The 26,074-nt window shown below is 36.2% G+C and overlaps 2 protein-coding genes across 4 annotated transcripts; one reads left to right on the top strand and one right to left on the bottom strand.

The window, feature by feature from the left end:
* Nucleotides 1-10: 10 nt before the first annotated feature.
* LOC140790644 (acyl-CoA-binding domain-containing protein 6) lies at nucleotides 11-13,317 on the bottom strand. The gene is made up of 18 exons (XM_073140806.1): nucleotides 12,961-13,317; nucleotides 12,600-12,670; nucleotides 10,439-10,502; nucleotides 10,294-10,365; nucleotides 9,481-9,684; nucleotides 9,289-9,366; nucleotides 8,873-8,983; nucleotides 8,704-8,770; nucleotides 8,557-8,618; nucleotides 8,054-8,193; nucleotides 7,124-7,250; nucleotides 6,906-7,020; nucleotides 5,374-5,462; nucleotides 3,436-3,519; nucleotides 3,168-3,356; nucleotides 2,415-2,570; nucleotides 1,849-1,908; nucleotides 11-534 (listed from the first exon to the last, which is right to left on the bottom strand). Exons 1-18 carry the CDS (start codon nucleotides 13,123-13,125, stop codon nucleotides 352-354), a joined length of 2,037 nt encoding a protein of 678 aa, XP_072996907.1. The 5' UTR covers nucleotides 13,126-13,317; the 3' UTR covers nucleotides 11-351.
* Nucleotides 13,318-15,080: 1,763 nt separating this feature from the next.
* Nucleotides 15,081-24,877, top strand: LOC140790423 (cullin-1). Of its 3 annotated transcripts, none has more exons than XM_073140506.1 (20): nucleotides 15,081-15,422; nucleotides 15,531-15,708; nucleotides 15,801-15,900; nucleotides 17,595-17,780; nucleotides 17,897-17,944; nucleotides 18,031-18,234; nucleotides 18,313-18,390; nucleotides 18,591-18,680; nucleotides 18,763-18,843; nucleotides 18,936-18,998; nucleotides 19,828-19,863; nucleotides 19,939-20,025; nucleotides 20,170-20,319; nucleotides 20,392-20,447; nucleotides 20,544-20,664; nucleotides 20,744-20,905; nucleotides 21,157-21,300; nucleotides 21,383-21,601; nucleotides 21,685-21,852; nucleotides 24,268-24,877. In XM_073140506.1, exons 2-20 carry the CDS (start codon nucleotides 15,569-15,571, stop codon nucleotides 24,367-24,369), a joined length of 2,235 nt encoding a protein of 744 aa, XP_072996607.1. In that variant the 5' UTR covers nucleotides 15,081-15,422; nucleotides 15,531-15,568; the 3' UTR covers nucleotides 24,370-24,877. The 3 variants fall into 3 exon arrangements, with proteins under 3 accessions (XP_072996607.1, XP_072996609.1, XP_072996608.1); XM_073140508.1 differs by having other exon boundaries at nucleotides 15,085-15,219; XM_073140507.1 differs by having other exon boundaries at nucleotides 15,085-15,397.
* Nucleotides 24,878-26,074: the final 1,197 nt, after the last annotated feature.

Raw genomic sequence — 26,074 nt, 5'->3', positions numbered from 1 at the left:
GTCCACTCTCTAAAGAATATCTATCAGTAAACAAATTCCAGAAGATTTCTGACAGTAAACAAATAATACAATAATACGCTTGTAAGACAAATCACTCAAATGAAAAAAAGGGAAAAGGATTTGTCCTCATAAAGCTAACATATATAGGGAAGAGGCAGAGAGAGGACAGGCGTCTAAGAATTTCTATTAGAACTGCATATTTGATCTCTTCTACACTGTGACCACTTATTGTTTTGACCTCAATTAACACCACCAGGAAAACTATAGAAAAAGATTGATGACACTACCAAGTGAGGAGAATCACATTGACTGATTGACCTGTATGAATCAACTGCTGCTCTCACAAAATCATTACGAGTCAGACCTGTCAGGAGGGGTTCCAGCAAGCCAACCCCACATACCGCCAGAACTTTGCCTCTGCTTCGCGCTGAGTGCTGCTTGCTCAGAAGCAGCTTTCTGCCGTTGGAGCAGCTCGACCTCCTTCTCCAGTGTCTCCAGTGTTTGAAGCTTTTGCCGTAGCTCTGCCACATCAACCTAAGCATACAAATATTCAAGTTAGATTAACTGCACACGATCACTGATATTGTTTATCACATCTACACAAGTCAAGAATATTTAAATTGTGGCATTTTCTCCATTCTGCAATGAATTTAAAAGATCAATATATGTGCTTCCGGAATGTGTAGACCTTATTGAATGCCAGGGAATCTGCTAGTTTTAGCTAAGAATAAAAGAAAAGATAAAAAAGAACAATTGGCATTTAAGAGGAGATTCAAGCTGGGTTGCTCATATAGATCCTAGTTTCCAGTTTCAGAACTTGGACAATAGTTCTAATAACTATGCGGAAAATACTAGACATATTCAAATTAATTGAACATGCATTTTGAAGCCACATTTCATTCACACTGTAACCATAGCAAGAGGTTTCAGGTAATAAATCTTGATTGAAGCCACTGAGAAATAAATCGCCTATTTACCATGCAAGCATTTGCAACCAGGTGACCATAAAAAATGGAAATATGTCTTATTTGGTTCTGGGATTTGCATCCTGGGGATAGAGATATGATATAAATCCTCATTGGGATAGTGTTCCTCAACAATGGTCTGAGGATAGTCTATCCAAGATCTTGTGGAATTCAAATTTCTGATCTTATGGCCTAGTATCACTGGTTGTTTTTGTTCTTACAACAATGTCCCAGAAATATCTCTTATTATCATAGTGGAATAGAAAATGTTATTGGTGGAGCTAGTCAGTTAAATGCGCCTGTTCCTTTTTTATTCCCATATTTAATAGGGTATAACTGGTCCTTATTTAAGCCCACTAACCACAATCACTACTTCTTATGTGTCTTATCAGAAAATGTTGACAAAATAGAAGGCACAAAAGCACTAAATATATCAACTGAAGTTATTAAAAGTAAGCAAATTAAGAGGTCATATGATAATTGCATCGGTTATTCAAGTTCAATTCCACATTGACAAATAGAACTGAGTGATTACTAAAGATCTACATTGCACGAATAAATCAGCAGAAAGCTCAGAATATGTATGCATGAATAAAATGAGCACCAATGGGCTTTGCTAAGTTGATGCCTGATTTTTGCCAAGTTAATAAATGACCAGATATATCATGCGTAGGGCCTAATAGCCATCTCAACACCAGCCAAGGAACATCAGGCTACAAGTTTTTAGGCCAAAGTTGTTTTTGACTCGAGCATGATATTTCTGGAATATTTTTAGGCTCAGTCATGCCTGGATGACTCAAGCATCAAATTGTGCAATACGGATTTATGCATCAAACCTCAGATGAGAAGCAACAGATAAAGGTCATTGATTTTATGTGCATACCTCAAGTTTGAAACACCTTGACTGTTCAGCGGCAAGTTGACCACGAACAGATTGAAGTTCCTACATAATTACAACAGAAGAACACTTAAAGCCACTAAAAGAAATGGTTCTTTCTGTGGAGTGTGTGTTGGTTCCAGCCTTCCCTGGTTTACACTTTACACTATAAGCAATAATTTAAAACAAGAAAAGAAAGCCAAGTATATAGAATTAGACTTGTGCAATAACAAGTTTAAAGATACAAATCTTATGGAAGCTACATTGATGTATGATAAAAGACAAGGACACTATAGAGTCATAATTCATGACTGGAAATTCATGACGTTGCTGGAAATTCATAGTTTAGAAGCTGGAAATTCAAGACGCTGCTGCATTATAGAGTCATAATTTCAGATACCACATCTTGAATTGTTTTCACATCAACCAAGCCTAACTACCATGAAGCAATCATAGTTAAGTGGTGTTTCAGCCAATCAAGATACCTCCTAAGAACTTCCAAATTTCTGAAAGAGAAAAAGCAAAAGCCTGATATTTCACAAAGTCAAAGACAAAAGCATCATGAAGCTTGCCTTTGTGAGTTCCGCATTTCTATTTTCCGCTTCTGCAAGCTCTTGCTTAAGCTGGAGAGTCTGCAGTTGTTCCTTGTTAACTGCTGCTTCTAACTCATCTTTCTCGGTCTTGAGAGCTGCTACAAGTCGTTCTCTTGCTTCCTCACTTCTCATATTCTGAGAGTTACAGTAAAGCATGTTAAGTGTAGAAAGTCTCACAAAATAAAATCTTTATCTAATCAACTAATTAATACTAACAAATATACCATGCTGTATGATTAAAATCTGTCTCTGACAGCTTTAACACTATGAAGGCTTTCAAAATTAAGTGCATTCAGTCTGAATTATTGCCAACTTCTTGGTAATTGGCACTTAATCTAAAAGTAAGTTCAATTTACATAGAAGCATGTACATGTAAATGAGTATGTGTATATATAGCGAGACCTAGAATTCAAATTTTATGGGAAATCTTGAGAAAAGATTTAACACATTATGGCCATTGAGTACACCTACGGGAGTCACCAAACCTCGTACCAAGAACTTTTTCACTTGACCTAGACTTTTAGCTTTTCATATGTACAATCTCGAGGCACAACCAATGGCCAAAATTTTCTTACAACTTTCCTCAATTTTGACAGAGTATGTAGTTCAACTCTCTCTCTCTCTCTCTCTCTCTCTCTCTCTCTCTCTCTCTCTCTCTCTCTCTATATATATATATATATATATCAAGATACTTGTTCAGCAAACTGAGATAATTTTTTTGCAGGAAGTTACCACAAATTCGGAGTCAACGTTGTCCATCACGATCTCTCTAATTTTTCCATCTTGAGGAGATTCAATCTCAGGTGCCACATCCCTGCTAGCATTTGTTGCGGGAAGTAGTGCAGCTACACTGTCTGCCACAGGTTCCTCTATCATCTTGGACTGCACATCTGATTTGTGGCTTGGTTTAAGAACATAGACCTAACCATCAGGAAAGATCAGAAAAGTAGATAAAAGTAATTAACAAGGTAAATTTACACAAAGGCCATAGTTTAGTTACCTCATTGCTGTAACGCCCATTATATCCTCCAAATGACACAAGAAAATCTTCCCCGCCGTAGGTGCTAAGAACCAAACTCAAGCCCTAGAGCACAATTTCTGAGTCAGTTAGCAAAAGAATCTGTCTGAACAGGTGATTTTGTTAAGCCATGAGAGAATTAACTCAAATTAAGGGTCTTCACTCTTCAATTCTACAAGATGGTAAAACTGTTCTTGATAGAACATTACTACTCTAGGACCTCCAAATTGACTAGTGCTAAATTTCAAGACATGTTTAAACCATGGTATGAAATTTTGTCCGAAACCAAGACGTTTTCCCGAAACATTTTCGCATTTTTGTCCTATCCGATCCGAAACTAGCATCCAACCAAAACAACTCTAATAACAATTGTTTAATGTCTGTTTTAAATACTAAGCTGGATTCGACTTGAATCCAACTTGTACCTAACTCGATGTCAATCTTGTTGCTTAAATGCTATTAGATTTTGTGTGGTGCATTGAAAAATAAGATTAAAAAGACTATCTATCAAAAGAAGTCCGAACAGAAACTGTCCAAAACATTTTGCTTTTTAACCAAGCAGAATAAAACTGAAACTGAAATTTCAAACTATGGTTTAAACAATGACAAGCTAAAGAAAAACGACAAACACAACTTACAAGATTCCATCTTCCCACAAGATAAATTGGGGAAGGCGAGCATAAAATTTGCTACTCATCAGCTATCCAGTCTAAATAATTTTCAGAAGATGGAACAGAAAAGGTAAATCCTACTGAATTAATGCAAGTGACCAATAACATGATGAACGTGGCATTGAAGAAATCACTCCATAGAAGCTTACGGCTTTTGGTTTTCCAAATGGTGTATACTTCACTAGAAGTCTAGATGCTATGTATACTTAACTAAAAGTCTAGAAGCATTGTATACTTCACTAGAAGTCTAGAAGCATAGCATCGAATATCACAAATATGTAGACATGGACACATTATACTCTAGGTCTTAATTGGGCTGTGGGAAGGAGGAATACCAAAATGGACTCGGCAACTGGCATGAGCTAACCAGAAATAGTTGGGTTTACAGGAATAATCTTCAAGATGATTCTAGGTAATATATCCTTATTAAAAATGGATCAGATTAATATTGTCATCCCAAAACTAGTGGTCATGCAGGTAGCCAGGGACAACTAACTAGGATAACTTTTGTAGCTGACTGAAATTTTGGGTTACAGAGACAACCAACTTATCAGGAATTTTCCCCATAACTTAATGGAGTAAAAAATGACTGATTATTTCCCGAAAGTTGGTGGGTTAGACCCACATACATTTTATGAGCAAGTCAAGGTATAGTACTGTCATTTTGTCAAAACCTAACTGGTTGTTACTTATACCAAAGTTTGGTTTCTTTGTGATCCACTCTGACCAATCTTGCCACCCTATTGGGAAAGAGACCTTATAACTACCCTATGAATCATTTTGCGATATATCCATCAAAACAATTCCAAGGACAGAAGCAGCAGCTATTATTTTTAAACCACCCATGCTAGAACTTCAGCACCCAGAAGACACTGAACATAGTTCGGTGCATCTTCGAGAAGCGATAATACATTTAATCTGCATTATGCAACATCTTAAATACTCAATTAGGAAGTTTGTAAATTATTATTAGCTTTCTTTCAGCATTTCATTGGTTCTTCCAATCTATTTCCCCCTACTGTTCCACAATAAAGTTGATTACGTCTTAGAAAGGGTACTGTCTGTATAGAAGTATAAATCTGGAGCCAGGACTCATAATTTCTGCAGTTGCATATCTTACAAAAAATTAATCTGATCCCACGATACGCGAAAAAAGAATTTTATTATGCTTTGATAAGAATTCCACAAAGATGCAAACTTAAATATCACATATGTTATCATGAAGCAAAATGCAGTATATAAAACACACCTCACTTGCAAGGGGCACACGTCCTTGAACTGTGGTAACGACTGACCATACCAGCGTAGACATGTTAAGTACAAGAGTTTCAGAGACTCCTGCAACGAACTATGCATAAGTGCCAGCAACATCATGCAAAATAAAAGCAAAATACCAGGATAATGCCAATAGGATAAACGGAAAGAAAGAAACTAGGGTAACACAAACTAGGAGCACAAGGTGGAGCCACTCAGCCAAATTGTCAGAAAGTAGGGCCTTAAGTTTTGTTCTTCTATAAACTCTATGCTATAGGCATCCTCACCAAAAACATGTTATCCATCTATGATTGAGGTTAGACTCCACTCATCCACAACTCTAACCATTCTACTTCCATATTTTCTTAATGTAATAGATAATCCATTATTTTCTTTTTCATTTTATATTTTTTTCAATCCATGCTGCCAGATTATGTTGACCCCCCTCTTTATCAACGCCTACAGTCCCTAAAATTATTTTTATATTCAAAGCCAGTAACCTGAGATCTCCTTCTCTTCTAAACATTTTCATATGGAAGAAACCTTGAGCCAGGTTCTGAGTGGTGAAGATGTAGCACGTTCCATATTAGTGAAGATATAAAAGTGTAAACTCTTACAAGGATTTATTTTGGCATTCTTGACAAAAGTTTTATGCTATCTATCACACTACTATGTAACACCTCCTTTTTCAAGCTCCGAAACGATTGCTGAAGGATACAATGTTAGTAGGCACAGGTAGAGGTAGCCCTTAACATTTATTAAAAAATGTCCTCCATCTACTCTTTTATTTATAAGTTCATATGAATATAAATAGTGGTTTTAAGTTTCGTCTGAAACCGGGACATTTTGTCAAATCATGTCCCGTTTCAGCCCTATTAGATCTGAAACTGCTCCCTGAAACTAGGGTCCAACCAAAACAGCCCTAATAACAATTTTTAATGTATTATTTTAATCCTAAGTTGAATTTGACTTAAATCCAACTTGTATCTAACTCAATATCAAACTCATTCTTAAATGCTATTAGATTTTGTATGATGTATTGAAAAAGAAGATAAAGAAGACTATTTATTTTGTATGATGAATTGAAAAATAAGATAAAGAAGACTATTTATTTTGTATGATGTATTGAAAAAAAGAAAAAGAAGACTATTAATCAAAAGAAGTCTGAAACCGATACAACGAAATCAAAAGTGAAACTGACCGAAATATTTTCGTTTTTTAACCAAGCCAAACCGAAACCAAAACTTCAAACTATGAAATATACAGCAATACAATACGGTATCCTTTATCCTCTCTTGAGCAACCATTTTTTCCTTGACATCATTTTGATTAATCAACAACCAGAACGACCAAGCTTCTAGCCCCAATTATTTTAGTGAAATTACGCATAATACAAATTAAAGGATTAACTTTGAGAAAAATGGAGAAAGAACCACGTGAAGAGACGATGATGGATCCAAAACAATATAAGCCCCTATATGAGAACTGATTTATTATATATGTATGAAGAAGTCTTCAAAGTCATACCGCTCTTATTATTTCCACCACCAACAATAAACCAGTTGTCTCCAACAGTTACACCTGCATGCCCAGCTCGGGGTTCCGGAGTTAAACCCTGCTGATTAGGTCTCGACCACTCCATCTATAGGGAAAAAAAAGAAAACCAGACATGTACAATTAGACAATGCTTGAAAGATTTGTGCAATGCTTCCATCTTAGCATTATAAGAGGATAGTGGTCCTCACAGTTTGCAAGTCAAGGACATGTAGATCATTGAAGCATGTAGCATGAGATCCTCCACCAAAAATCAAAAGATACCGCTCTGCATGGCAAGCAGCAGCATGGTCTGACCTTGGAGAAGGAGGTGTTCCTCTAAAAGTAACAAAGAAAATTTTCAATAATTAGGTTTGGTTGCCCAATATTATAATCATATAAATGTGTCGGAATGTACAATTTAGTAGAATTAGGTCTAAAAGGATTGGGAATGCTAACTACTGTAACACGTGGAAAATTTCCTGAAATTATTTTTAGTTTGTTGAAAGATTAGCATATGAACAATTTGTGTACTTCAATCTTTTTGTTAACACATTACATTTGCTTTCATGTATTAAGATGCTGCATCTATACCTGCAAATGAGAAATCAATTTAAGCACAAAAAGAAAAGGATCCTTCCCTCTTTCCTTTATACCAGATACTAAGAAGCCATGTTTTCTCGTCTACTCAAAATGTTTTGACATAATGTGCAAAAGAGGATATTCGTCTGAAATTTGTTAAGGTAGATCCAATTCTAGTGAGAAAATGAATTGAGAATTAAGGGTTGTTGATATATTAAAAATGATTAAATTAAAAAGGAACAGAAGATACTTCAGGGGTTACATCCGAGAAAGAAAACACAATGCAGAATTAGAAAGCTAACACAATTATTTACTCAAGCCTCAAAAGTGACAAAAAAGAAACACGAATTTTCTACCAGGCATCACCTGAATCATAAAGCATAATAAAGATGCTATTGAATTGTAAAAATGTGGAATTTACTGTGCATTCTTTAAGCTGACATTTATCATTTTGTGCATAGCCCATTCCATGAAACAATTAAAATAACTATCTGTACCAAAATAATCACAAAGGAGAAAAATTACAGAGAATACCAAGTTCAGAAATATCTACAACTTACATAGCATCAATATCGTCCCAAGTCATGGTTTCCAGGTCAAGAATATGCAAATCATTCAAAAGAGATCTCTTTGCATCTTCACCACCAAACATGACTAAGGTTGTTCCAACAAGAGTCACTGACTGGCCTCCACGTGAAATCTACAGAAGAAACCAATTAAATGAATCAAATACTTCTCAGATCTAATTTATCTCCATATTAATGTCAGATAACTGAAACTTAATAAGACCAGGAAAAACAGATCCCAGCTATTTTTTTCTGACTCTCATTGAATTACATGTAAGATACATCAATTATCTATCGCAATAGTACACAGTGGCTCTTCATTAGAAAACACTATGTTGATGAACTCATATCAGTTAATTCACTATTAGGCACAAGAAAGATGCTTCTCCATAGATCTAAGCGCACGGGATTGCAACAGAAAAAATGTGTAGCTCACAATGTTAAAATGGAGCATTTTTTATGCTTTTATACTACAAATATAGATCAATAATGATTACCGGGGGTTTCCCATAAGTCTTTAAGTTTGACCAGGTACAAGTTTGTGGATCAAATTCCTTTGCTGGCATACAAAGACTAAAATATGATCAGTGCAATGTGGGTGAGTATAAAAATAGCCAGATAGAATCATATGAAATTATTTGAACCTGTAACAGTCTCAGAAGGATCTTTGGTGTGCCCAGCGATAGATATAATTTTGTTTCCCCATGCAATCTGCAAGAAAATCATTGCCACAGAGAGCAAGGTTTCTATTAGTTTAACAATATGTACACTTTTTAGAAAATCAAACTACACATACAGGGTTCTCAAAATTACCAAAGAATGGCCAGCGCATGGAGCAACTGGGACTGTATTCACTGATTCTGGAGATCCTGTTTGTGTTTTAGCCTCTATCTTCGACCAAGTCAAACTCTTCAAATCCAAAACCTTTGCTCAAGATTTTAAAAAAAAAATATTAGACAGCCAGCTTATCTAAACTTAATACTAATATTAATCGGCATAAATAAGACTATGGGACACCAAATAGTGATGCTAGGTTAGCATTTGCTAGCAGATAGTTTTAATAACCGATACATGGAAATTGAAAGTGAATAACAAAACCATACAAACAACTCATGTTCCAGACACCTTAACTGTCACATGGCCACAATACTGAAAAGTTAAAGAGATGATTATTTAAATTATGCTGATTGACACGAGAGGAAAATGTGATTATCAATTCTGTCAGGTACCTGAAGGTCACTAAGATAACGGCCATTATGGTTTCCACCAAAAACATACATTTTATCTTGCACTATAGCTGCTCCGTGCTGCATAAAATAAAATATTTAAATCTGATGTTAGTCTGTCAAATAACTAACAAAGAACATTCCCAATAGTCAATCCTGCAAATAGAAGGCAGTTGCAGAAAATCGATTGTGTACCTCATAGCGGGGTTTTGGATGCTGCCCAGTCACTGGAGGTGCAGTCCATTGATCATTAATACCGATTGAACCAAGACCTTCCATTATAACATCCTTGTCCTGGGTTTCAAGCACACTTCCATTTTCTGCAGAAATTGTCTTAGGCTCCAGAAAAGGGATTCCATTTGGAGTAGCTGACTCAGCAGCTGATTCCAGCTTAGGCTTCTACAGAAAATAAGAAAAGTGATAAAGATCATCTCACATGGACCTAGATTACTATCTAGGAAGTTTGGATACTACAATAAACACAGCCAAACATAGCAATTAATGATCTTTTGCGCCAAATGATATTCCTCTCAAGCATTGACTAATCTTGTCGTGCTTTGTGACACTCCATGCTAGTAAGTAAATGCCTATCAGCAGCACACCCTCACCGGATAAGCACATGTTCCTCAATAGGTGCAAGCCCAATTGACAAAGGTTCACACAGGTCAGAACAACTAGAGACACTCATTATAGGCGGCTACTTACCAATTCCTTGCCACCAAAAGATCTCAACAGTAACATCGCCAATAAGCATGGGCCATCCATGATTCTAGTAATATCAAGCAAATCTAGAAATCATCACTAGGAGAAGAAAATGATGACAGCAAAAGGCTTGAAAATCTTGCCAAAAGAAATGCAAGTGCAACGAGTTGTTTACTTGTTTACCACTATAAAGAAGACCAAGGGGAAAGAAAAGCATACATTTATCACTAGCGAGATCTAATCATTTATACAAACCAATGACAACCAATGACAACCAACTAAAAGTATTAGCCTCAATATACTTACATGCATCTCAACATCTACAATAGGTTCTATTGTGAACTCAGGGACTCTGGAATACCAACCAGGATCTTCCTCCTGTCAAGAAAACTAAAGAATAAGGTATGCACAATAACATATACAACCAAAAATATAAGACATTTCCAAGTACCTCCAAAATTTTCACAAAAAGACGCATTGCTTCTGCTGAGGCCATGTTTCCAAGACCATGCCAGCTGAAAGTATAATTTCATAAATGATGAACATAATTAGCTAAAAACAGTTCATAGCAGCAGGACTGCACATTAAACTATACATTGATAAAAGTTCTCTATGGATAAATAAAAAAATATTTTGCTAGTAGATTTTGATGTGGGATGTTTATTCAAGGCTGCAGACTATTATCACATAAAAAAATACCAATAGACCAAAGTTGTATGATTAGTTAGTCAGACGGTAGATAGAGAGACAGCATAGATCCCAAGCATCTATCTAGGTGCAAGGTGAACCAAAGTTTAGAAGCCTTAAAAGTTAAGAGTTTTCTTCAAGTCTAGATGTGTACCTACTGACAGCATAAACAGAAATAGAGTATTTATTAAGTTACCTTTTAAAAAGATTAAATTACATCCACTGACTTGTAATAAGATTTGCAATCACTTGAGTATAAGAATAACATGGGAGTTGATGCTTACAAGTGTAAATGAACCAAATGTCCATTCTTTAGACTGTGACAAGCCAGGCAACCCAATAGAATAGTATTCTATTCTATGAATGTATTCACTAACAAAACCTGATTAATCTAATAAAAGGAACAAATGCAAAGTTCCAGAATCACAAATACAGAAAATGGTAAAAGAAATCTGTTGGCAACTCAATAAATCCTTACTAAACTCTTCTTTTCATGCAATTCAAATAAACCAAAGCTACTCAAACAGCGATAATGTCTTACTCCATCTATTAGGTGAGGATTATCCGATTATGCTAGTTCTGAGTGGCATAAACTACATTTAAAGAAAATTTCTCTTGCCAAATAAGCAACTAGCAGGGTAAAAACCCCTACAAGGCCCTCAGTCTTACCAGCATGAGAAAAAAGTAAACACAAAGATTCCCCTTCACGCAAAAGAATCAAAATGCTTCATCAAATAAATGAGGAAAGCCCACTATGTGCATATTTCCAAACTTAACATATACTCTTTCCATACTTCTCGTTCACTCAATGCGAGTAATGGCATGATCCTTCTGAAGTTTAATATTTGGATCTTCACAAGCTCTTCCACTCTCTCTTAACAATCTCAATAAAGATGTAAGGACATTGAGGTAAATATAAGTTATTAGTAGCTACGCTGCTAAGCCAGTAGTATACTTACTTACTGGTCATGCAAAAGTGGGATATGCAAGTAATCCAATTGTCACACTAAGATCCTTCTCAAGTCAGAAGCTAGGTTCAACTAGGAAAAAGATGCTAAGCTCTAGGGCCACAATGTATTGCCTTCAATGACTAAAATCCATAAATAATAAATGCTCTTTACCACACACACACACACACACACACACACATTTGACATACTAATGTACACGAGCAGAAGTCATGGATAACTATCACGAGACCACTAATTTGACAAATTTCACAAGGATATGTTAATTGAGCAATTTGGTGAGTTTTATTACTTCATCTTAATTACCGGGTACATTTCACGATATACCATTTGATACATTTACATATACATTGATTTATACTAACAATATATCTATTTCATATATAATAGTTTGACATATTTTATTGTTGGAACCACATACACACCCATATGTGTCTTCTTACCACCTATGTACTATGCAGTGAGGTGACTATCCTCATACCTCAGGCATTTTCCGCAACATTGAATTACCTAAAGATGTGCAGATATATCAAACAATCCTCTTCACATTGTAATATAAAATAAAATTAAAGATCAAATATATCTTATTACTTGATGTAATGCACAAATAAAATTTCATGCTTCTTTGCCACTGGATAATGAAATTCCTTTCTAAGTATACCATAGCAGATCTCGTTAACGGAATCAAATGTTGGTAAAACATTACAAGCATTGACTTCTGATAACCAGTAATTACCTCATCCTAGTTACTAAATTTGGAATCCGTGGAAAGCAGGAAAAGATACTAAATGTGGGTTCTTATATGATCAAAGAGGAACAAAGCGCCAAAACAATCAATGCAGTATAGTTGCACATGGAACAAAATCCCTGTTTTAACGACAGACTTGTTCTCAAAAATCTAACAAGAAAAAGAAAATTGCATGTGAAAAAACATTGGCGGACATTAAAAATACCAACCTTGTCCATTTGCTGTGCTCCACAGGGTTCCACGCTCTCGGTTTCGGACCAGTACAAGGTCCTACCGTAGCCTGCATCCAATAATCAAATTTAGTGAAATTTTGCACCAACTAAACAATTGCCAACCACAACGTCTATCTAATTTCGAATAACTCCTTGATCTGCCTCAAAAAATTTCAACAACAATCCCAAATCAAAATTTCACTCCAGATCTAGATCAAATCCAAACAAAACAACAAATCCCAAACACGGATGTCAACCCAACGGATGAATAACAACAGAGCGGCCCAGATCAACGAAAAGAAATCGAAAAAAAAAATTCAAAAAAAAAAAATGATCACCAAAATTTACAGGATCTCACCTGCTGGTAGAGGCCATAGAGCAAGAGAGCGACATCGTTCTGGAACCTGGAGATCGCACCGGAGGAGGCGGCGGAGCTGGGAGATCCGCCGAATCCGGCGTAGGCGGCGGCGGCGTAGAACCTCTCAGGGTAAGCGAGGCTGGAGCTCGCCCTCGCCGTCGCCATTTCTCCCCAAGAGAAGCGACAGATCGAGTAGTTGAAAGTCGAAGGAGATCTATAAAACGAGGTTCCAATCGAGATCTGGAGTTCGTCTCGAGTTTCGAGGGGATTTCCTCTCCTTCGCTTCGCTTCGCGGGGATTGCAGGAGGATCTATCTCGCGTACTCGAATCGAAATGGGGACAAGCTAAAGAAGTGGGGGAGGCGTTGGATAACACGTGGCGAAACAGCGATTTATTACGTTATTCCTGAGGAACAGCTGACGCGAAATAGGAGGGGATCCAGTGTTCTTATGGGAATACGGTGCAGCAATGGCGAGGCGGGGCCCAGGTAGATTTAATCGGCCCCACATGTAATCGAAGCACTGATCAAGCTCAAATAGGAGGTCTTTAGTAAGCATTATTTAAATACCAGTATCATATCGGACTAGGTGGTCAAATCGGTGAACAAACCATTTGGCGGTTTGATTTGGCTAAAGATCCAAACAATTGATAGATGTACCAAAAACCATTTTAGACGTTACAGTTTTTGCCAGCCGATTGGCTGCTCACGACACGTTTGAAAAATTACATAATAATCTTTAGTATTTAATTATCCTGTTTTTATTCTAGTGTATTTTAGTCCTGAAGTTAGATTTAAAAAAAATAATAATTCTATTTTTTAAAAAAAAAATTAAAGGTAAACTTAAGATTGTATTTCATAAGTTACATCATTTGATATATTTAAATGTCAATATTAGTTTTAAAAATGCTAGGTAATAGAAGACATTTAATTTTTTTTTTTTGTAAACTAATTATACCATCGGTTATATTGGTTGAAAGCCAATCATTTTCTTCCTTTTCTCTTTTTCTAAATTACAAATCTACCGCATACCATCGTCATCTCTATTATTCATTCAACTCCTATTCTCTATATCTCACTATCTATGTTGCGTTGATTCCACCACCATCACTTCAAATAAATCACTCTAACCCGATACATCATAATTAGTATCAGAGCTCAAATACCCCATATGTCGATACACAACAAGCCAGTACCTATTTAGCTTACTCAATTAGACTCTTATACGTGCTTCTAAGTTTGTTTCCTACAGGGGTGTCTTTCTCTCTGTAATTTTCTCATTAGAAATCAAATCTAAGATTAATCATCTTAGATCTAGTAAATTTAAACTAGTTCTATTATTATTTTTATGAGTCATTCCGTGTAGATCAATTTTTTTGTGCTAGATCTATCTAAACTACTCGGTTTTAGAGATAGAAAAGTCCATTGTAGAAAACCTTTCACTAATGCACTGAAACTATTACAATTTTTATAGACCCACAAGAGAAAGAAAAAGGAGAGCTCAGCTTCCATGTCCTTTTTACTATTTACACAAGTAAATTAGGAATTGGTACATTTTTGCCGATCTTACTTTGGTGAAATAATAACTGGATTCGATTAGTTCTCTTATCCTAGACCATAAAAAACTATATAAAAGCATATATTAATCATAAAATTTAGAGAAATTTATCAAAAACATCCTATATTTTTATTTATATTGTCATTTTTACATATTATAGTATGTATTATTATTATTTGACTTTTATATTTTGCTGAAAATTTTAATTTAGTTTGTCCTAAGTGCTAACAAAATAAAGAACGTCATATTATAAGTTAATTTCGCAGAAGATTTTGTGACACATTAAACAATAAAAAACAGCGATCATATGATATATCTGTATAATAAAAAGTGAACGATAATAAGAGAAAAATATAAAACTAAAGCGTTTTTGATAAACATAAGATTGGTATTAATTCTTAATACACGATTAAAATTCAAAAGTCGGTATGAATACATAATTTTATTTTAAGCTTTCCTACCTTCAATGGTGGTTTCCCCAATCTCCACCAGTGTACAGTCAGTATGTTATAAAACTTTACCATTTCCTTTATCTATAAATACCTTGCGGTCAAAAGTCACTACAAATATCACCGGGAGGTATTTTGCTTCCCGTCGTCACCACCGACCGTCTTATTCCCTTCTTCCTCTCGTCTCGTCTCCTCTCCCTCCGTCGAATTCTAGGGTTAGGACTTAGGGTTGGGAGCTCTTGATCCCCGATCAGGTGCTCTCCTTACTGTTCCTTTCTCTCACTTTTAAGGCTCTTCTATTTTCCGTCGCGAATCATCTCGTGGATTCCTATTGGTGGTGTTGGTTTTTGTTGTTGTTGTGATTTTTGGGGGTTGGTTTCTTCTCCTGCTTCGAATTGAGACCTCGAAGCGAGCTCAGGGAATAGGAACCAGGCGAGTGCGGTTCCATTTCGTGTCGGTAGGTTTAGGGTTTCGATCCGGACCTAGGGCTTGGATTTGGATCCGAGAAATGGTTCTCTTTTTCGTGATCTCGAATGTTCAATCGATTTTGTCTATGCTTGTGTAGGATTGGTGGTTGGAAAGGGGAATTTCCAAGTGGGAGACATGGCGATCCACGAGAGGAAGACGATAGACTTGGAGCAGGGATGGGACTTCATGCAGAAGGGGATTACCAAGCTGAAGAACATCTTGGAAGGGCTTCCTGAGTCCCAGTTTGGATCTGAGGACTATATGATGCTCTACACGTATCTTTCTGCTCTGATTTTTTTTTTCTTTGTATATTTGCGTTTATCTGGTTTGATATGATGTGTGATTTGTCTAAATATTTTTGTATCAGAACTATCTACAACATGTGCACCCAGAAGCCTCCTCATGATTATTCGCAGCAGCTGTACGACAAGTACAGGGAGTCGTTTGAGGAATACATCACTTCATCGGTGAGGATGGTTATACTAGAAGCATACTCGATGCAACCAATCCATCGCGCTAGCTTTTATCATTATTTTTTGTTGTTGCTCGTATGCATTATGGTCTTAACTATCTGCAGTCCAATTAATTGAACTATCCTGGACCAATATTTGGTGAAGATTTAAATGTCTAAGATGGGACCATCTCCCTTGATTTTAGTATTCTGGTACTGATTTTATTTAAGCTGGTCGTAGTTTTTTGAAGGGTACTTGTACTTAGCTAGTTTAATAATATAGAGTAGTGATTTCTGTTATTGCATAAATTTGAAGTACACAAGTTATGTAATTTATTAGCTATGGTAGGAGAAGCTACAGATGTGTAGTATTGGACCTGTTAAGCATATGATTTGCTTAGATGGACGGTATGAAGTGAAATTTTGAATTTCAAGTTTGTTAAAGGTAACATTTTTGTGTTTCTACTAAGCCATGAAAGCGGTCATTTATTAACAGTATAGGACCAATCTTTCTAGGAACATGCATTGATATCTTCAAAACCATTTGCCCTTGGCACCTGACCCTCCTTCTCTACTGAGGTTTGTTGTGGTGTGATGAAATGCCTGCCAAGTATATACAGCTACTCTTCCAATCTTATTCTTTCCCAACCTCACACATTGTCAAAAAAATTTACCGAGTTAGTTAAGATGCTACTAAATCGATATGGAAAGTTGGATTACCCTTTTCAACCTATTTTCTTCAAAATGTGCTGGTCTCTGTTTTCCAAAGTGTGAAAACTGCTAATTTTATTCCATTATGTAGTTCCTTTTTTCCTATTCCTTGTCAAATGTAGGTTCATAGAAACATTAATGAATCAATCGTGCATTTAGTATGGACCATTATCTGTCAAATGGATCATATACCCAAATCAAGTATTCACTCACTTAAAATGTGCAAGATAGTAGCAATACGAGACTGTAATATTGTACTATTGACATGATCAAGCCTATAGCATACCACCTGTGCATTTGAACAGACAACTTACTAGGAAGATACTCACACAGATGCATATATACGCATGCATGGAGGATTGTGCAAGCTTAGTTCTGTTCATGTTCAGCTTGAAATTATCTTCCTACCTCAGAACAAGTGTTGACCTTGGTTGTCAGTATTAAGCTAACCTTGAAATGTGCCTTAGAGTTGATCTGAACACACTGTTCATGGGTAGCTGAATTAGAAATGTTTCCCTACTTTAAGTGTTTAACAGCCTGATGATTAATCTTTTTCATTGCAAGCTGAAGTTCATTGAGACTGAAATTATTCTTTTTATTATTAATTAATCTAAATTCTTTTGATTGTCTTAGTTGTGTGCACACATTGAGCATTATTGCATCCTACCATGCCTCTATCTTGCATTTTGGTAATTTACTGAACACTAATGGTTTAATAATTAATTCTAATATTTCAACCAAAAACTGTTACATTCAACTTCTGAACACATGCTTTTCTGTTATGGAGATTGGATAGAGTTCGTGTTAGGGTTACATTTGTTCCCTAAATGATCTGAGACATCATTGCATACAACTTTGTTTTGTAGCTCTACTAACTTCTATATCTAGCAAACAGTTTGTTAGTTTATTTTTGTGTTCATTTAATATTAGATAGTAAAGAATTATGAAAGACTTCTTGCTGGGTCTCATGAGCAAATTTTTTTCTTGATCGTGTCTCAGGTGTTGCCTTCTTTGAGAGAGAAGCATGATGAATTCATGTTAAGGGAACTAGTAAAGAGGTGGTCAAATCATAAAGTCATGGTCCGGTGGTTATCACGCTTTTTCCATTATCTTGATCGGTATTTTATAGCTCGGAGATCACTTCCTGCACTTAAAGAAGTTGGCCTAGCATGTTTTCGTGATCTTGTAAGTTAACATCATCCACTTACTAGATGATGTTCTTTCTGTGTGGCCTTCTTATGCCCACATTCTATGTGTTTCTCCTTTCATGTATATGTTTTATCTTTTCTTTTGATTTACAGGTTTATCAAGAGATCAAAGTGAAAGTAAAAGATGCAGTGATCTCTCTGGTGCGTTTGTGGATTTAACTTATAACATGCATGATTGTGCTGGTCTGTAAAACTTCATGGTCTCTAACACTTGGTCTTTTTATTAGATTGATCAAGAGCGTGAGGGTGAACAGATAGACAGAGCGTTGTTGAAGAATGTCCTTGGTATTTATGTTGAAATTGGACTGGGTACTATGGACTGCTACGAAAATGATTTTGAAGCATTCTTGCTTAAGGACAGTGCAGCGTATTATTCTCGGAAGGCTTCAATATGGATTCTAGAGGACTCATGCCCAGATTACATGCTAAAAGTACTTCTCTAGAATTTCATGAATCTATTTTCTTGTCATGCAAGTAAGCCTCACAATTTATGGCTTTTGTTTCTTTAGGCCGAGGAGTGCTTAAAGAGAGAGAAGGACAGAGTTGCTCATTACTTGCATTCTAGCAGTGAGCCAAAGTTGCTGGAGGTATTTAATTATCTGCTATTTATTTGTGTCATTTCAAATGACAATTCAAAACATATTTCTTTTTTTTTCTGGATCGACAAAAAATTAGTGCGTTATTGAACTCATAATAGAAAAATTTCTTCTTACTGTGATTATTTCCTGTATGTTTGCGTTATTGGACCCGTATGTTTGATTTTATTCTATGTTTGCGGTTTTGACAGAAAGTACAACATGAGCTGCTATCTGTATATGCAAGTCAGCTTCTTGAGAAGGAACATTCTGGATGTCATGCATTGCTTCAAGATGACAAGGTTCCATAATTGTTGTTATTCTTTTTTTTTGAGAAGCATATGGATTGTACTTAAACTTGATGATCATGTTCTTACATTATAGGTGGATGATCTATCAAGGATGTATAGGCTTTTCTGTAGAATAACCCGTGGTCTTGATCCTGTCTCTCAGATATTTAAGCAGGTTTATTCTTTTGATTTTTTGGTACCTTAACCTTTGGGTTGTTTCTCCTTTGGTGATGTGCTTGGATCTTACAGTCTGTCACTTTCATGCAGCACGTCACTGCTGAGGGTACAACATTAGTCAAACAAGCAGAAGATGCTGCCAGTAATAAGAAGGTGCATTTTGCTTTTTATGAACTTGTTGTTCTTTCCTACCTTCTTAATGAATTATTGTTGTCAGCGAGTTGTCTATTTGAAGAACATACTGTTGTTGTCATGGAGTAGCTGCTTTTTGGTATTAATGATGTTGCAAGTGCTTATTGATATGTCTGGAAGTAGTGCTGCATATATTATCTATTTCTTAATGTGGATTCGATTAAATTTTCTTAAGTAACTGTTCTTGAAAATTAGCATTTTTCTATTTTACTTTTTTTTTCAAAAGTACAATGTTTAGCAAAGCCCGTTCCTTCTCAACCATTTCTTTGAACACCTAACATAGGGCAACTGTTGATATTTTGGAAAATAGAAAAAAGTCGATCAATATTTTCTTTTTGTAAAGTAATCCGTTAAAGTGATCAAGTACTAAATATACTCATCCAAGAAAGCTATTAGCATCTAAGCTTGAAGGTTACTTGTTATGTAATTACTGGGAATAGCGAACTCAACAACTTTGTTTTGGATTGTTCTTCTTGGAAACAACTAGACTAAAGAAGTGGAGAATCAGATAGTTCAGATCTATGCCTCTGTAGGTATCCTTGTTGTTCTAGATTAGAGATGTTTTACTAGTTCTACTTTATCATTCTGTGGTCCTTAACGATGTCTGAAATGTATATTGAGATGTAATCTTCAGAGTTGTTTTTCCTGATATGTTTCTTTACTACTTTCCTCCTCCTATTCTCATATTAGCTAGTCACCTTATTCTATATTCATTTCCTTTTGCGTTCTATACCTTTCTCTTTATCTCTTGCACCTCATTGAATATTTCTAATTGTAACAATGTTTTCAGGCAGAAAAGAAGGACGTCGTTGGTTTACAAGAACAGGTTGGTACTTGAAAAATCACTTTGATACATTTGGTTGTTGTTATATTTGTCAACTGATAACTCTCTGAGTTTTAGGTTTTCGTTAGAAAAATTATCGAGCTTCATGACAAGTACTTGGCATATGTGACCGACTGCTTCCAGAACCACTCGCTTTTCCATAAGGTTTGCGCTAAGAATTGCTTTTTATATTTTTGGAAGACAAGAATGCTCTCTCTCTGTATATATATATATATATATATTTTTTTTTCTTCTTTCTTTCTTAACATATTTTTCTGTATTTCTTATACTTATTTTGTCTCAATATAGGCACTCAAAGAGGCATTTGAGGTTTTCTGCAACAAGGGTATCGCAGGTAGCTCAAGTGCTGAGTTGCTGGCTACCTTTTGTGATAATATTCTGAAGAAAGGTGGAAGTGAGAAACTTAGTGATGAAGCCATTGAGGAGACTCTTGAGAAGGTAAGTCCTTGCTCCTTCGGCATCCTTAGTGTAGGGGTTGGGACTCCATGTTAATGATATTAAAAATTGCAGGTAGTGAAATTGCTTGCTTATATTAGTGATAAGGACCTCTTTGCTGAATTTTACAGGTAAGTATGCTACTATGCTGATTTTTGACACTTTGATGCATATGCTATTTGTGCCCGTTTTGTTTGGCAATTTGGTTAATGAATATGAATGTGCAGGAAAAAACTTGCAAGGAGATTGCTTTTTGACAAAAGTGCTAATGATGACCACGAGAGGAGTATTTTGACAAAGTTGAAGCAGCAATGTGGAGGACAGTTTACCTCAAAGATGGAGGGCATGGTTTGTAGATTTATCTTGTTATTGAACTACTAATAGATTAATGATTTAATATTAATACCTTATTTATTCTTTTGTTCAGGTTACTGATCTTACACTTGCAAGAGAAAATCAAGCAACCTTTGAGGAGTATCTGAACACTAACCCTCATGCAAATCCAGGAATTGATTTGACGGTTACTGTTTTGACAACTGGATTCTGGCCAAGTTACAAATCGTTTGATCTAAACCTTCCTGCTGAGATGGTATAGTATTTTGTCCATATTGTCGTCAACTTGTTGGTTATGTGCTAAAGATTAGAGTACATATTATTGACTGTCTGATGATGCCTGGAAACATGTGTTGGTTGAGATGCAGTTTCTCTTTTATTTAACTTAAAATGTGTTATTGTTAGGCATATGCTTAAACTAAGGCATTGAAGGCCTCATGATTGTTTCGTACCAAAGATACCCCAGCAAACTTGTCTTAGCTGATCACTCGAAATTTTGTGTTTCAGGTTAAATGTGTAGAGGTTTTCAAAGAGTTCTATCAGACAAAAACCAAGCATAGAAAACTTACATGGATATACTCATTGGGTACCTGCAATATTAATGGCAAGTTTGAGCCCAAAACCATGGAGTTGATTGTGACAACTTATCAGGTTTCTTATGAATACATTTTTATATTAAATAATAGTATTTTGTCATTGGTTTTCAATTTTGACATTTTTTCTTATTTGACAGGCCTCTGCTCTACTGCTATTCAATGCCTCAGATAGATTGAGTTATTCTGAGATTATGGCACAACTAAACTTGACGGATGATGATTTAGTTAGATTGCTTCACTCACTCTCTTGTGCAAAATACAAGATTCTTAATAAAGAGCCAAGCACTAAATCCATTTCTCCAACTGATGTTTTTGAATTCAATTCCAAATTCACAGATAAAATGCGAAGAATCAAGGTATCGATTAAAATAAATTGAACTTGATGAGTGTATTTTCTGCATGTGTATTACTTGCTATATAATGGTTGTTTGAACTGCAGATACCTCTTCCCCCAGTTGATGAGAAAAAAAAGGTGATTGAAGATGTTGATAAGGATCGTAGATATGCTATTGATGCCTCAATTGTGCGTATTATGAAGAGTCGTAAAGTCTTAGGTCATCAACAATTGGTGCTGGAATGTGTTGAGCAGCTCGGTCGTATGTTCAAGGTACTTCTCGTTTTCCCCATTCATATGAAGATCTTCACTTTTCCATAGTAGGAAACTTTTATATATTGTGTCAACATGGCCTTTACCTCTTACAACATTAGCTGTACAGCATGCCTTTGTCCAGATGTGTATTATCGACATGTTGAAACTTGGAGACTAATTATAGGCTATCTAACACTGTACGAAGTACTAAGAACCACGTTGTAGTTGTAGTAAAGCTCACAACTTCCCTCTAGATCTAGCTGACTGCCTTATGCTGTAACTAGGGGTGTAAACGAGCTGACTCTAGCTCAGGTTTGGCTCAAAATTAGTTTTGAGCCGTAATGTGATATTTAGATTTGGCTCAGTTCAACTTCAGTCGAGCTTGAGTTGAGCCAAACTGAACTCGAGCTTGATTAGAGGAGAAGGAAGAGACCGAAGGAAGAGGATGAGGAAGTCGACAAAGGAAAAGACGGCAGTGGCTTGCCATTGGAGGAGACTGACAAATGAGGAGGCGGCGGCGGCTTGCCGATGGAGGAGGAAGAGGAAGACGATTAGTCACCACTTACCAAGAGGAAGAAAAATAATTTTTCTTTTTTTTGAACGATTGGTTATTTGAAGAGTTATGGTGTTTGGGAAATGAAAATTCATGATTGATAGGGGATAGAAGTAGTAATGGTGGCTAGGTTGGAAAAAAATGGAGGCTAGGTCAATCATATCAAGAGAAAAAGGAGGTATAAACATTTAAGAGGGTTTTGTTCTCTTAGCCACGTGTTGAAAGAAGAGGAAAGGAGTAGATTAAGATATTAATATATATATATAATTTCAAGCTTATCAAATCAAGCCCGAGCGAGCCGACTGTGACTCAAAATTAAATTTCGAGCCCTATTTTCTATTAAGGTTTGGCTCAGCTCATTACGAGCCGAGCTCGAGCCGCAATTGAGCCGAACCTGAGCAACTCGTTTATTTCGACAGCCCTAGGTAACGCCATGACTGTCGGGGAGTACCCCAACGTGATTCGTCGGAGAGAGTGAGGCGGGAGTTGATGGATTGCCTAAGAGAGTGAGGGAGAGAAATGGGGATGGGTTGAGTGAGACAGTTTGATGGTGAAGGGGGAATGAGAATGAGGGTTGAGGAGGAGTTACTGAGTTAAGGTAAGCTGTGTTGGTGGGTGAGGGTTTTATTTTGGGTCGGGTTAGTTTTTAAGAGTAGGATGTTTGTTAGTATTGTATAGTATATGGGCATTCGGATATCTGATATCCAAATTTGTATCCGAACAAATGTAATATATCCGTATCTGGATCTGGATCCATTATTTAAACAAACTGCAGTCCATATCCGTATCATAATCCGAATCGGATAAAGTATTTTGACCCGTATTCGATCCAACCCAGGTTCACCCGTACTGCTAGCCCTTCTCCTAGTAGACATTGATGCCTGTGTTCAACTTTTGCTGCTTACTAGGCAACCATTTCTGCACCTGACACGCCTCAAACTAGCTGCTCATTGTTAAGCCCATATATGACTCCTCTCTGCATTTAATGCCATCTTGACAGACTTGCCCGATGCCTCTTCTCCACCAATATTGCAGACAGCCACTCACTGTAGGTCCAAGCTTTCACCCCTTGCCCTTTTTTTGTGCTAACTAGCATAACCAACTGAGACATCCTTCCACCTTAATTTTTTTTTCTTTCCAAATTCCTGTCCTTTTGTTTCTAGATCCTAACTTTCTCTCCATTACAATGTTGTATAAACTATAAAGTCCGTTTGATGCGGGCGATCAAGCCACTGCATAGTGTAGTGGTATGCTTGGTGCTATGCAGTCTACCGATTAATATTAAATATGTTCTTTTTGTTTATATAGTACAAGTATATAGTAAGTTGAATAGTTTTTATTTCTATAGTACAAGTATATAGTATGTTGAATATCTTATTAGTGATAAATTAGTAAATGAATTGTAATCTTGACCCTCCTATTTTCTAATTTGGCTAAAGAAAGCTTTGGCTTACTTATAATCGACTAGAAGACATCAAGAAACCTTTTAGTTATCAACGAGAAAAAAGGTAATTTACTGACATGTGTCTATTCAGTAATTGCTATGTATGGTTCACTGTGGTATATAATATTACAATTTACAATATAAGAGGGATCTTACTTCCTCTTCCTCTTTCTCTCACTAAAAAAAAGGAAATATTGAAAAAAAAATGAAATTTCTATATAAACTTCGTAGAATATGAACTGAAAAATATGGTTTGTATGAGATGCATCTAATTACTTGTCATGCAAGAAACATAGTAATGATATTTGGAAGGTACAATGCCCAACATCAAGAAACTAGCATAGAAATGAGATATTCATGTAAAGGTTAGCAGGGGCTTCTGTGAGTAACTAGAACCTTCTTGAGCTCTTCTGAAGGACACTTTCGGATTTTGCAGCCTGACTTCAAGGCGATAAAGAAACGGATCGAGGATCTGATTGCCAGAGATTATTTGGAGAGGGATAAGGAAAATCCCAACTTGTTCAGATACTTGGCCTGATCAACATGGTGTTTGAATGTATAGAATCAATCTGCCCTTTTTGTTTGGATATACTCTCAGAACTAATGCACTAGCAGCATCATTAGTTCATGGGGCAAATGTTCAAACCCTTTGGAGGCTCCTGCTGCTGGTTGGGTATGGGTAATGTTTCTTGGACTAGGGACAGTCTTGTACATTCAGCTTGAAGCCAAGTTTAGCCGTTTAGGTGGTGGTCGCAAATTCAGACATTGGTGAGAGAAGCATCCACAAATGCTACAGCTTATATGTGATATTTGCTAACCGCGGACGCTACCATTTATGGCAGTATTCATCTACTATTTCAACATGCTCTTCTATCTCTGTTATAATTTTTTCCATCAATTTACAATCACAGTTCTGTAGTATTCTGTTTTAACTCGCATCCTTTAAGCATTTTCCCTTACCCTTCTTTTATGCTTTGGAAGACTCTTTTCTCTCTAAAACATAAGCACTGGTCTTTAATAAGAATTTTATCTCGTGTATTCGTTTTCGTCTTGTGGTTGTCCTGCTTTTGTTCTCTTCTATGTGCTCCTCCAGTATTGCTTGTACAGAAATTGCAATTCCCGTGAGTTTTGGTACTGGGTGACGTGCTTTTTAATTGTACTCCATTGCGTCTTTGAATTGTGATGTACTGATTGTAGTGTGGTTTTATGCTGGCGAAAGGTTTATCGTTGTCGGTTTTCTGGTTTCTGAATGTTTAATATGGTTATGCAAACTTTAATATAATAACCATACTTGTTCAACAACAAGATATGGGCTAGCCCCTCTTATTACAAGAAGAAAACCCAACTTATAAGAAATGCAGAAAATTTCTAGTCTGTGAATATCTTTTTTGGAGTAGTTGGTAGCTCCTGATTGGCTGTCAAATCCGGTAAATTTTCTTTCTAGACATCCCCAGCGTAAATAAATTTGTTCCTCAACCAATTTGAAGGCATTAATCACAATGCCCCCAGATCACTTCTGGAATAGAAATAAATTTATTCTAGAATAAATTTTCTTATTTTAGTATAGTAACTAAACATATTAACTTATTTTAGTATACTAGTTCAACATTTTTTCTTATCTTATTTCATATTTTAAAAACTAATTTATTAATATCTTAAAAATAATATTTTATCCTTATAAGCCGATAGCACTTATTCTCGGTCTAATCAGCTATAGTTATATTTCACTTTCTCTCTCTCTCTCTCTTCTCTTTCTCTTCTCTTAGCACTAAGTTCTCTCAACCTCTGCACAATTCTCCTCCGACGAAGCATTGAGAGCACATTTTCCTATGACGAAGTACTCCTTTCAAGAGTACACCTCTTTCATCTCTCCGATCAACTAACAAGAGGGAGGCTCCTACTGCTCTTGCCATGCGCCTCCTACAAGCGATGCACCAAAGACTGCATCTTTGCCCTCTTCTTCCCTTCCAATGACCCCCACATGTTTGCCATCGTCCACAAGGTCTTCGATGCTAGCAATGTTAGCAAGATGTTGCAAGTGCATCACCTCTAGCTAGCTATATAGCTATCTACCTATTACTCTCTGTAGTACTAGTTTTATTATGAAAGATCTAGTCTTAGGTACATATATATCCAGCATAGATTAAGGAAGAGGAAGAGGAGTTCGATTATTACCGAGAGAAGTGCAACTCATGATCCTGCTTTATATATCTATTATTAGTTCACATTTTTCTCTGAGATAC

This window comes from Typha latifolia, chromosome 6, assembly GCF_019914945.1.
Source record: "Typha latifolia isolate L0001 chromosome 6, TyphaL0001v2, whole genome shotgun sequence".
Classification (NCBI taxonomy): domain Eukaryota; kingdom Viridiplantae; phylum Streptophyta; class Magnoliopsida; order Poales; family Typhaceae; genus Typha; species Typha latifolia.
This window is presented reverse-complemented; position numbering and strand designations above follow the sequence as displayed.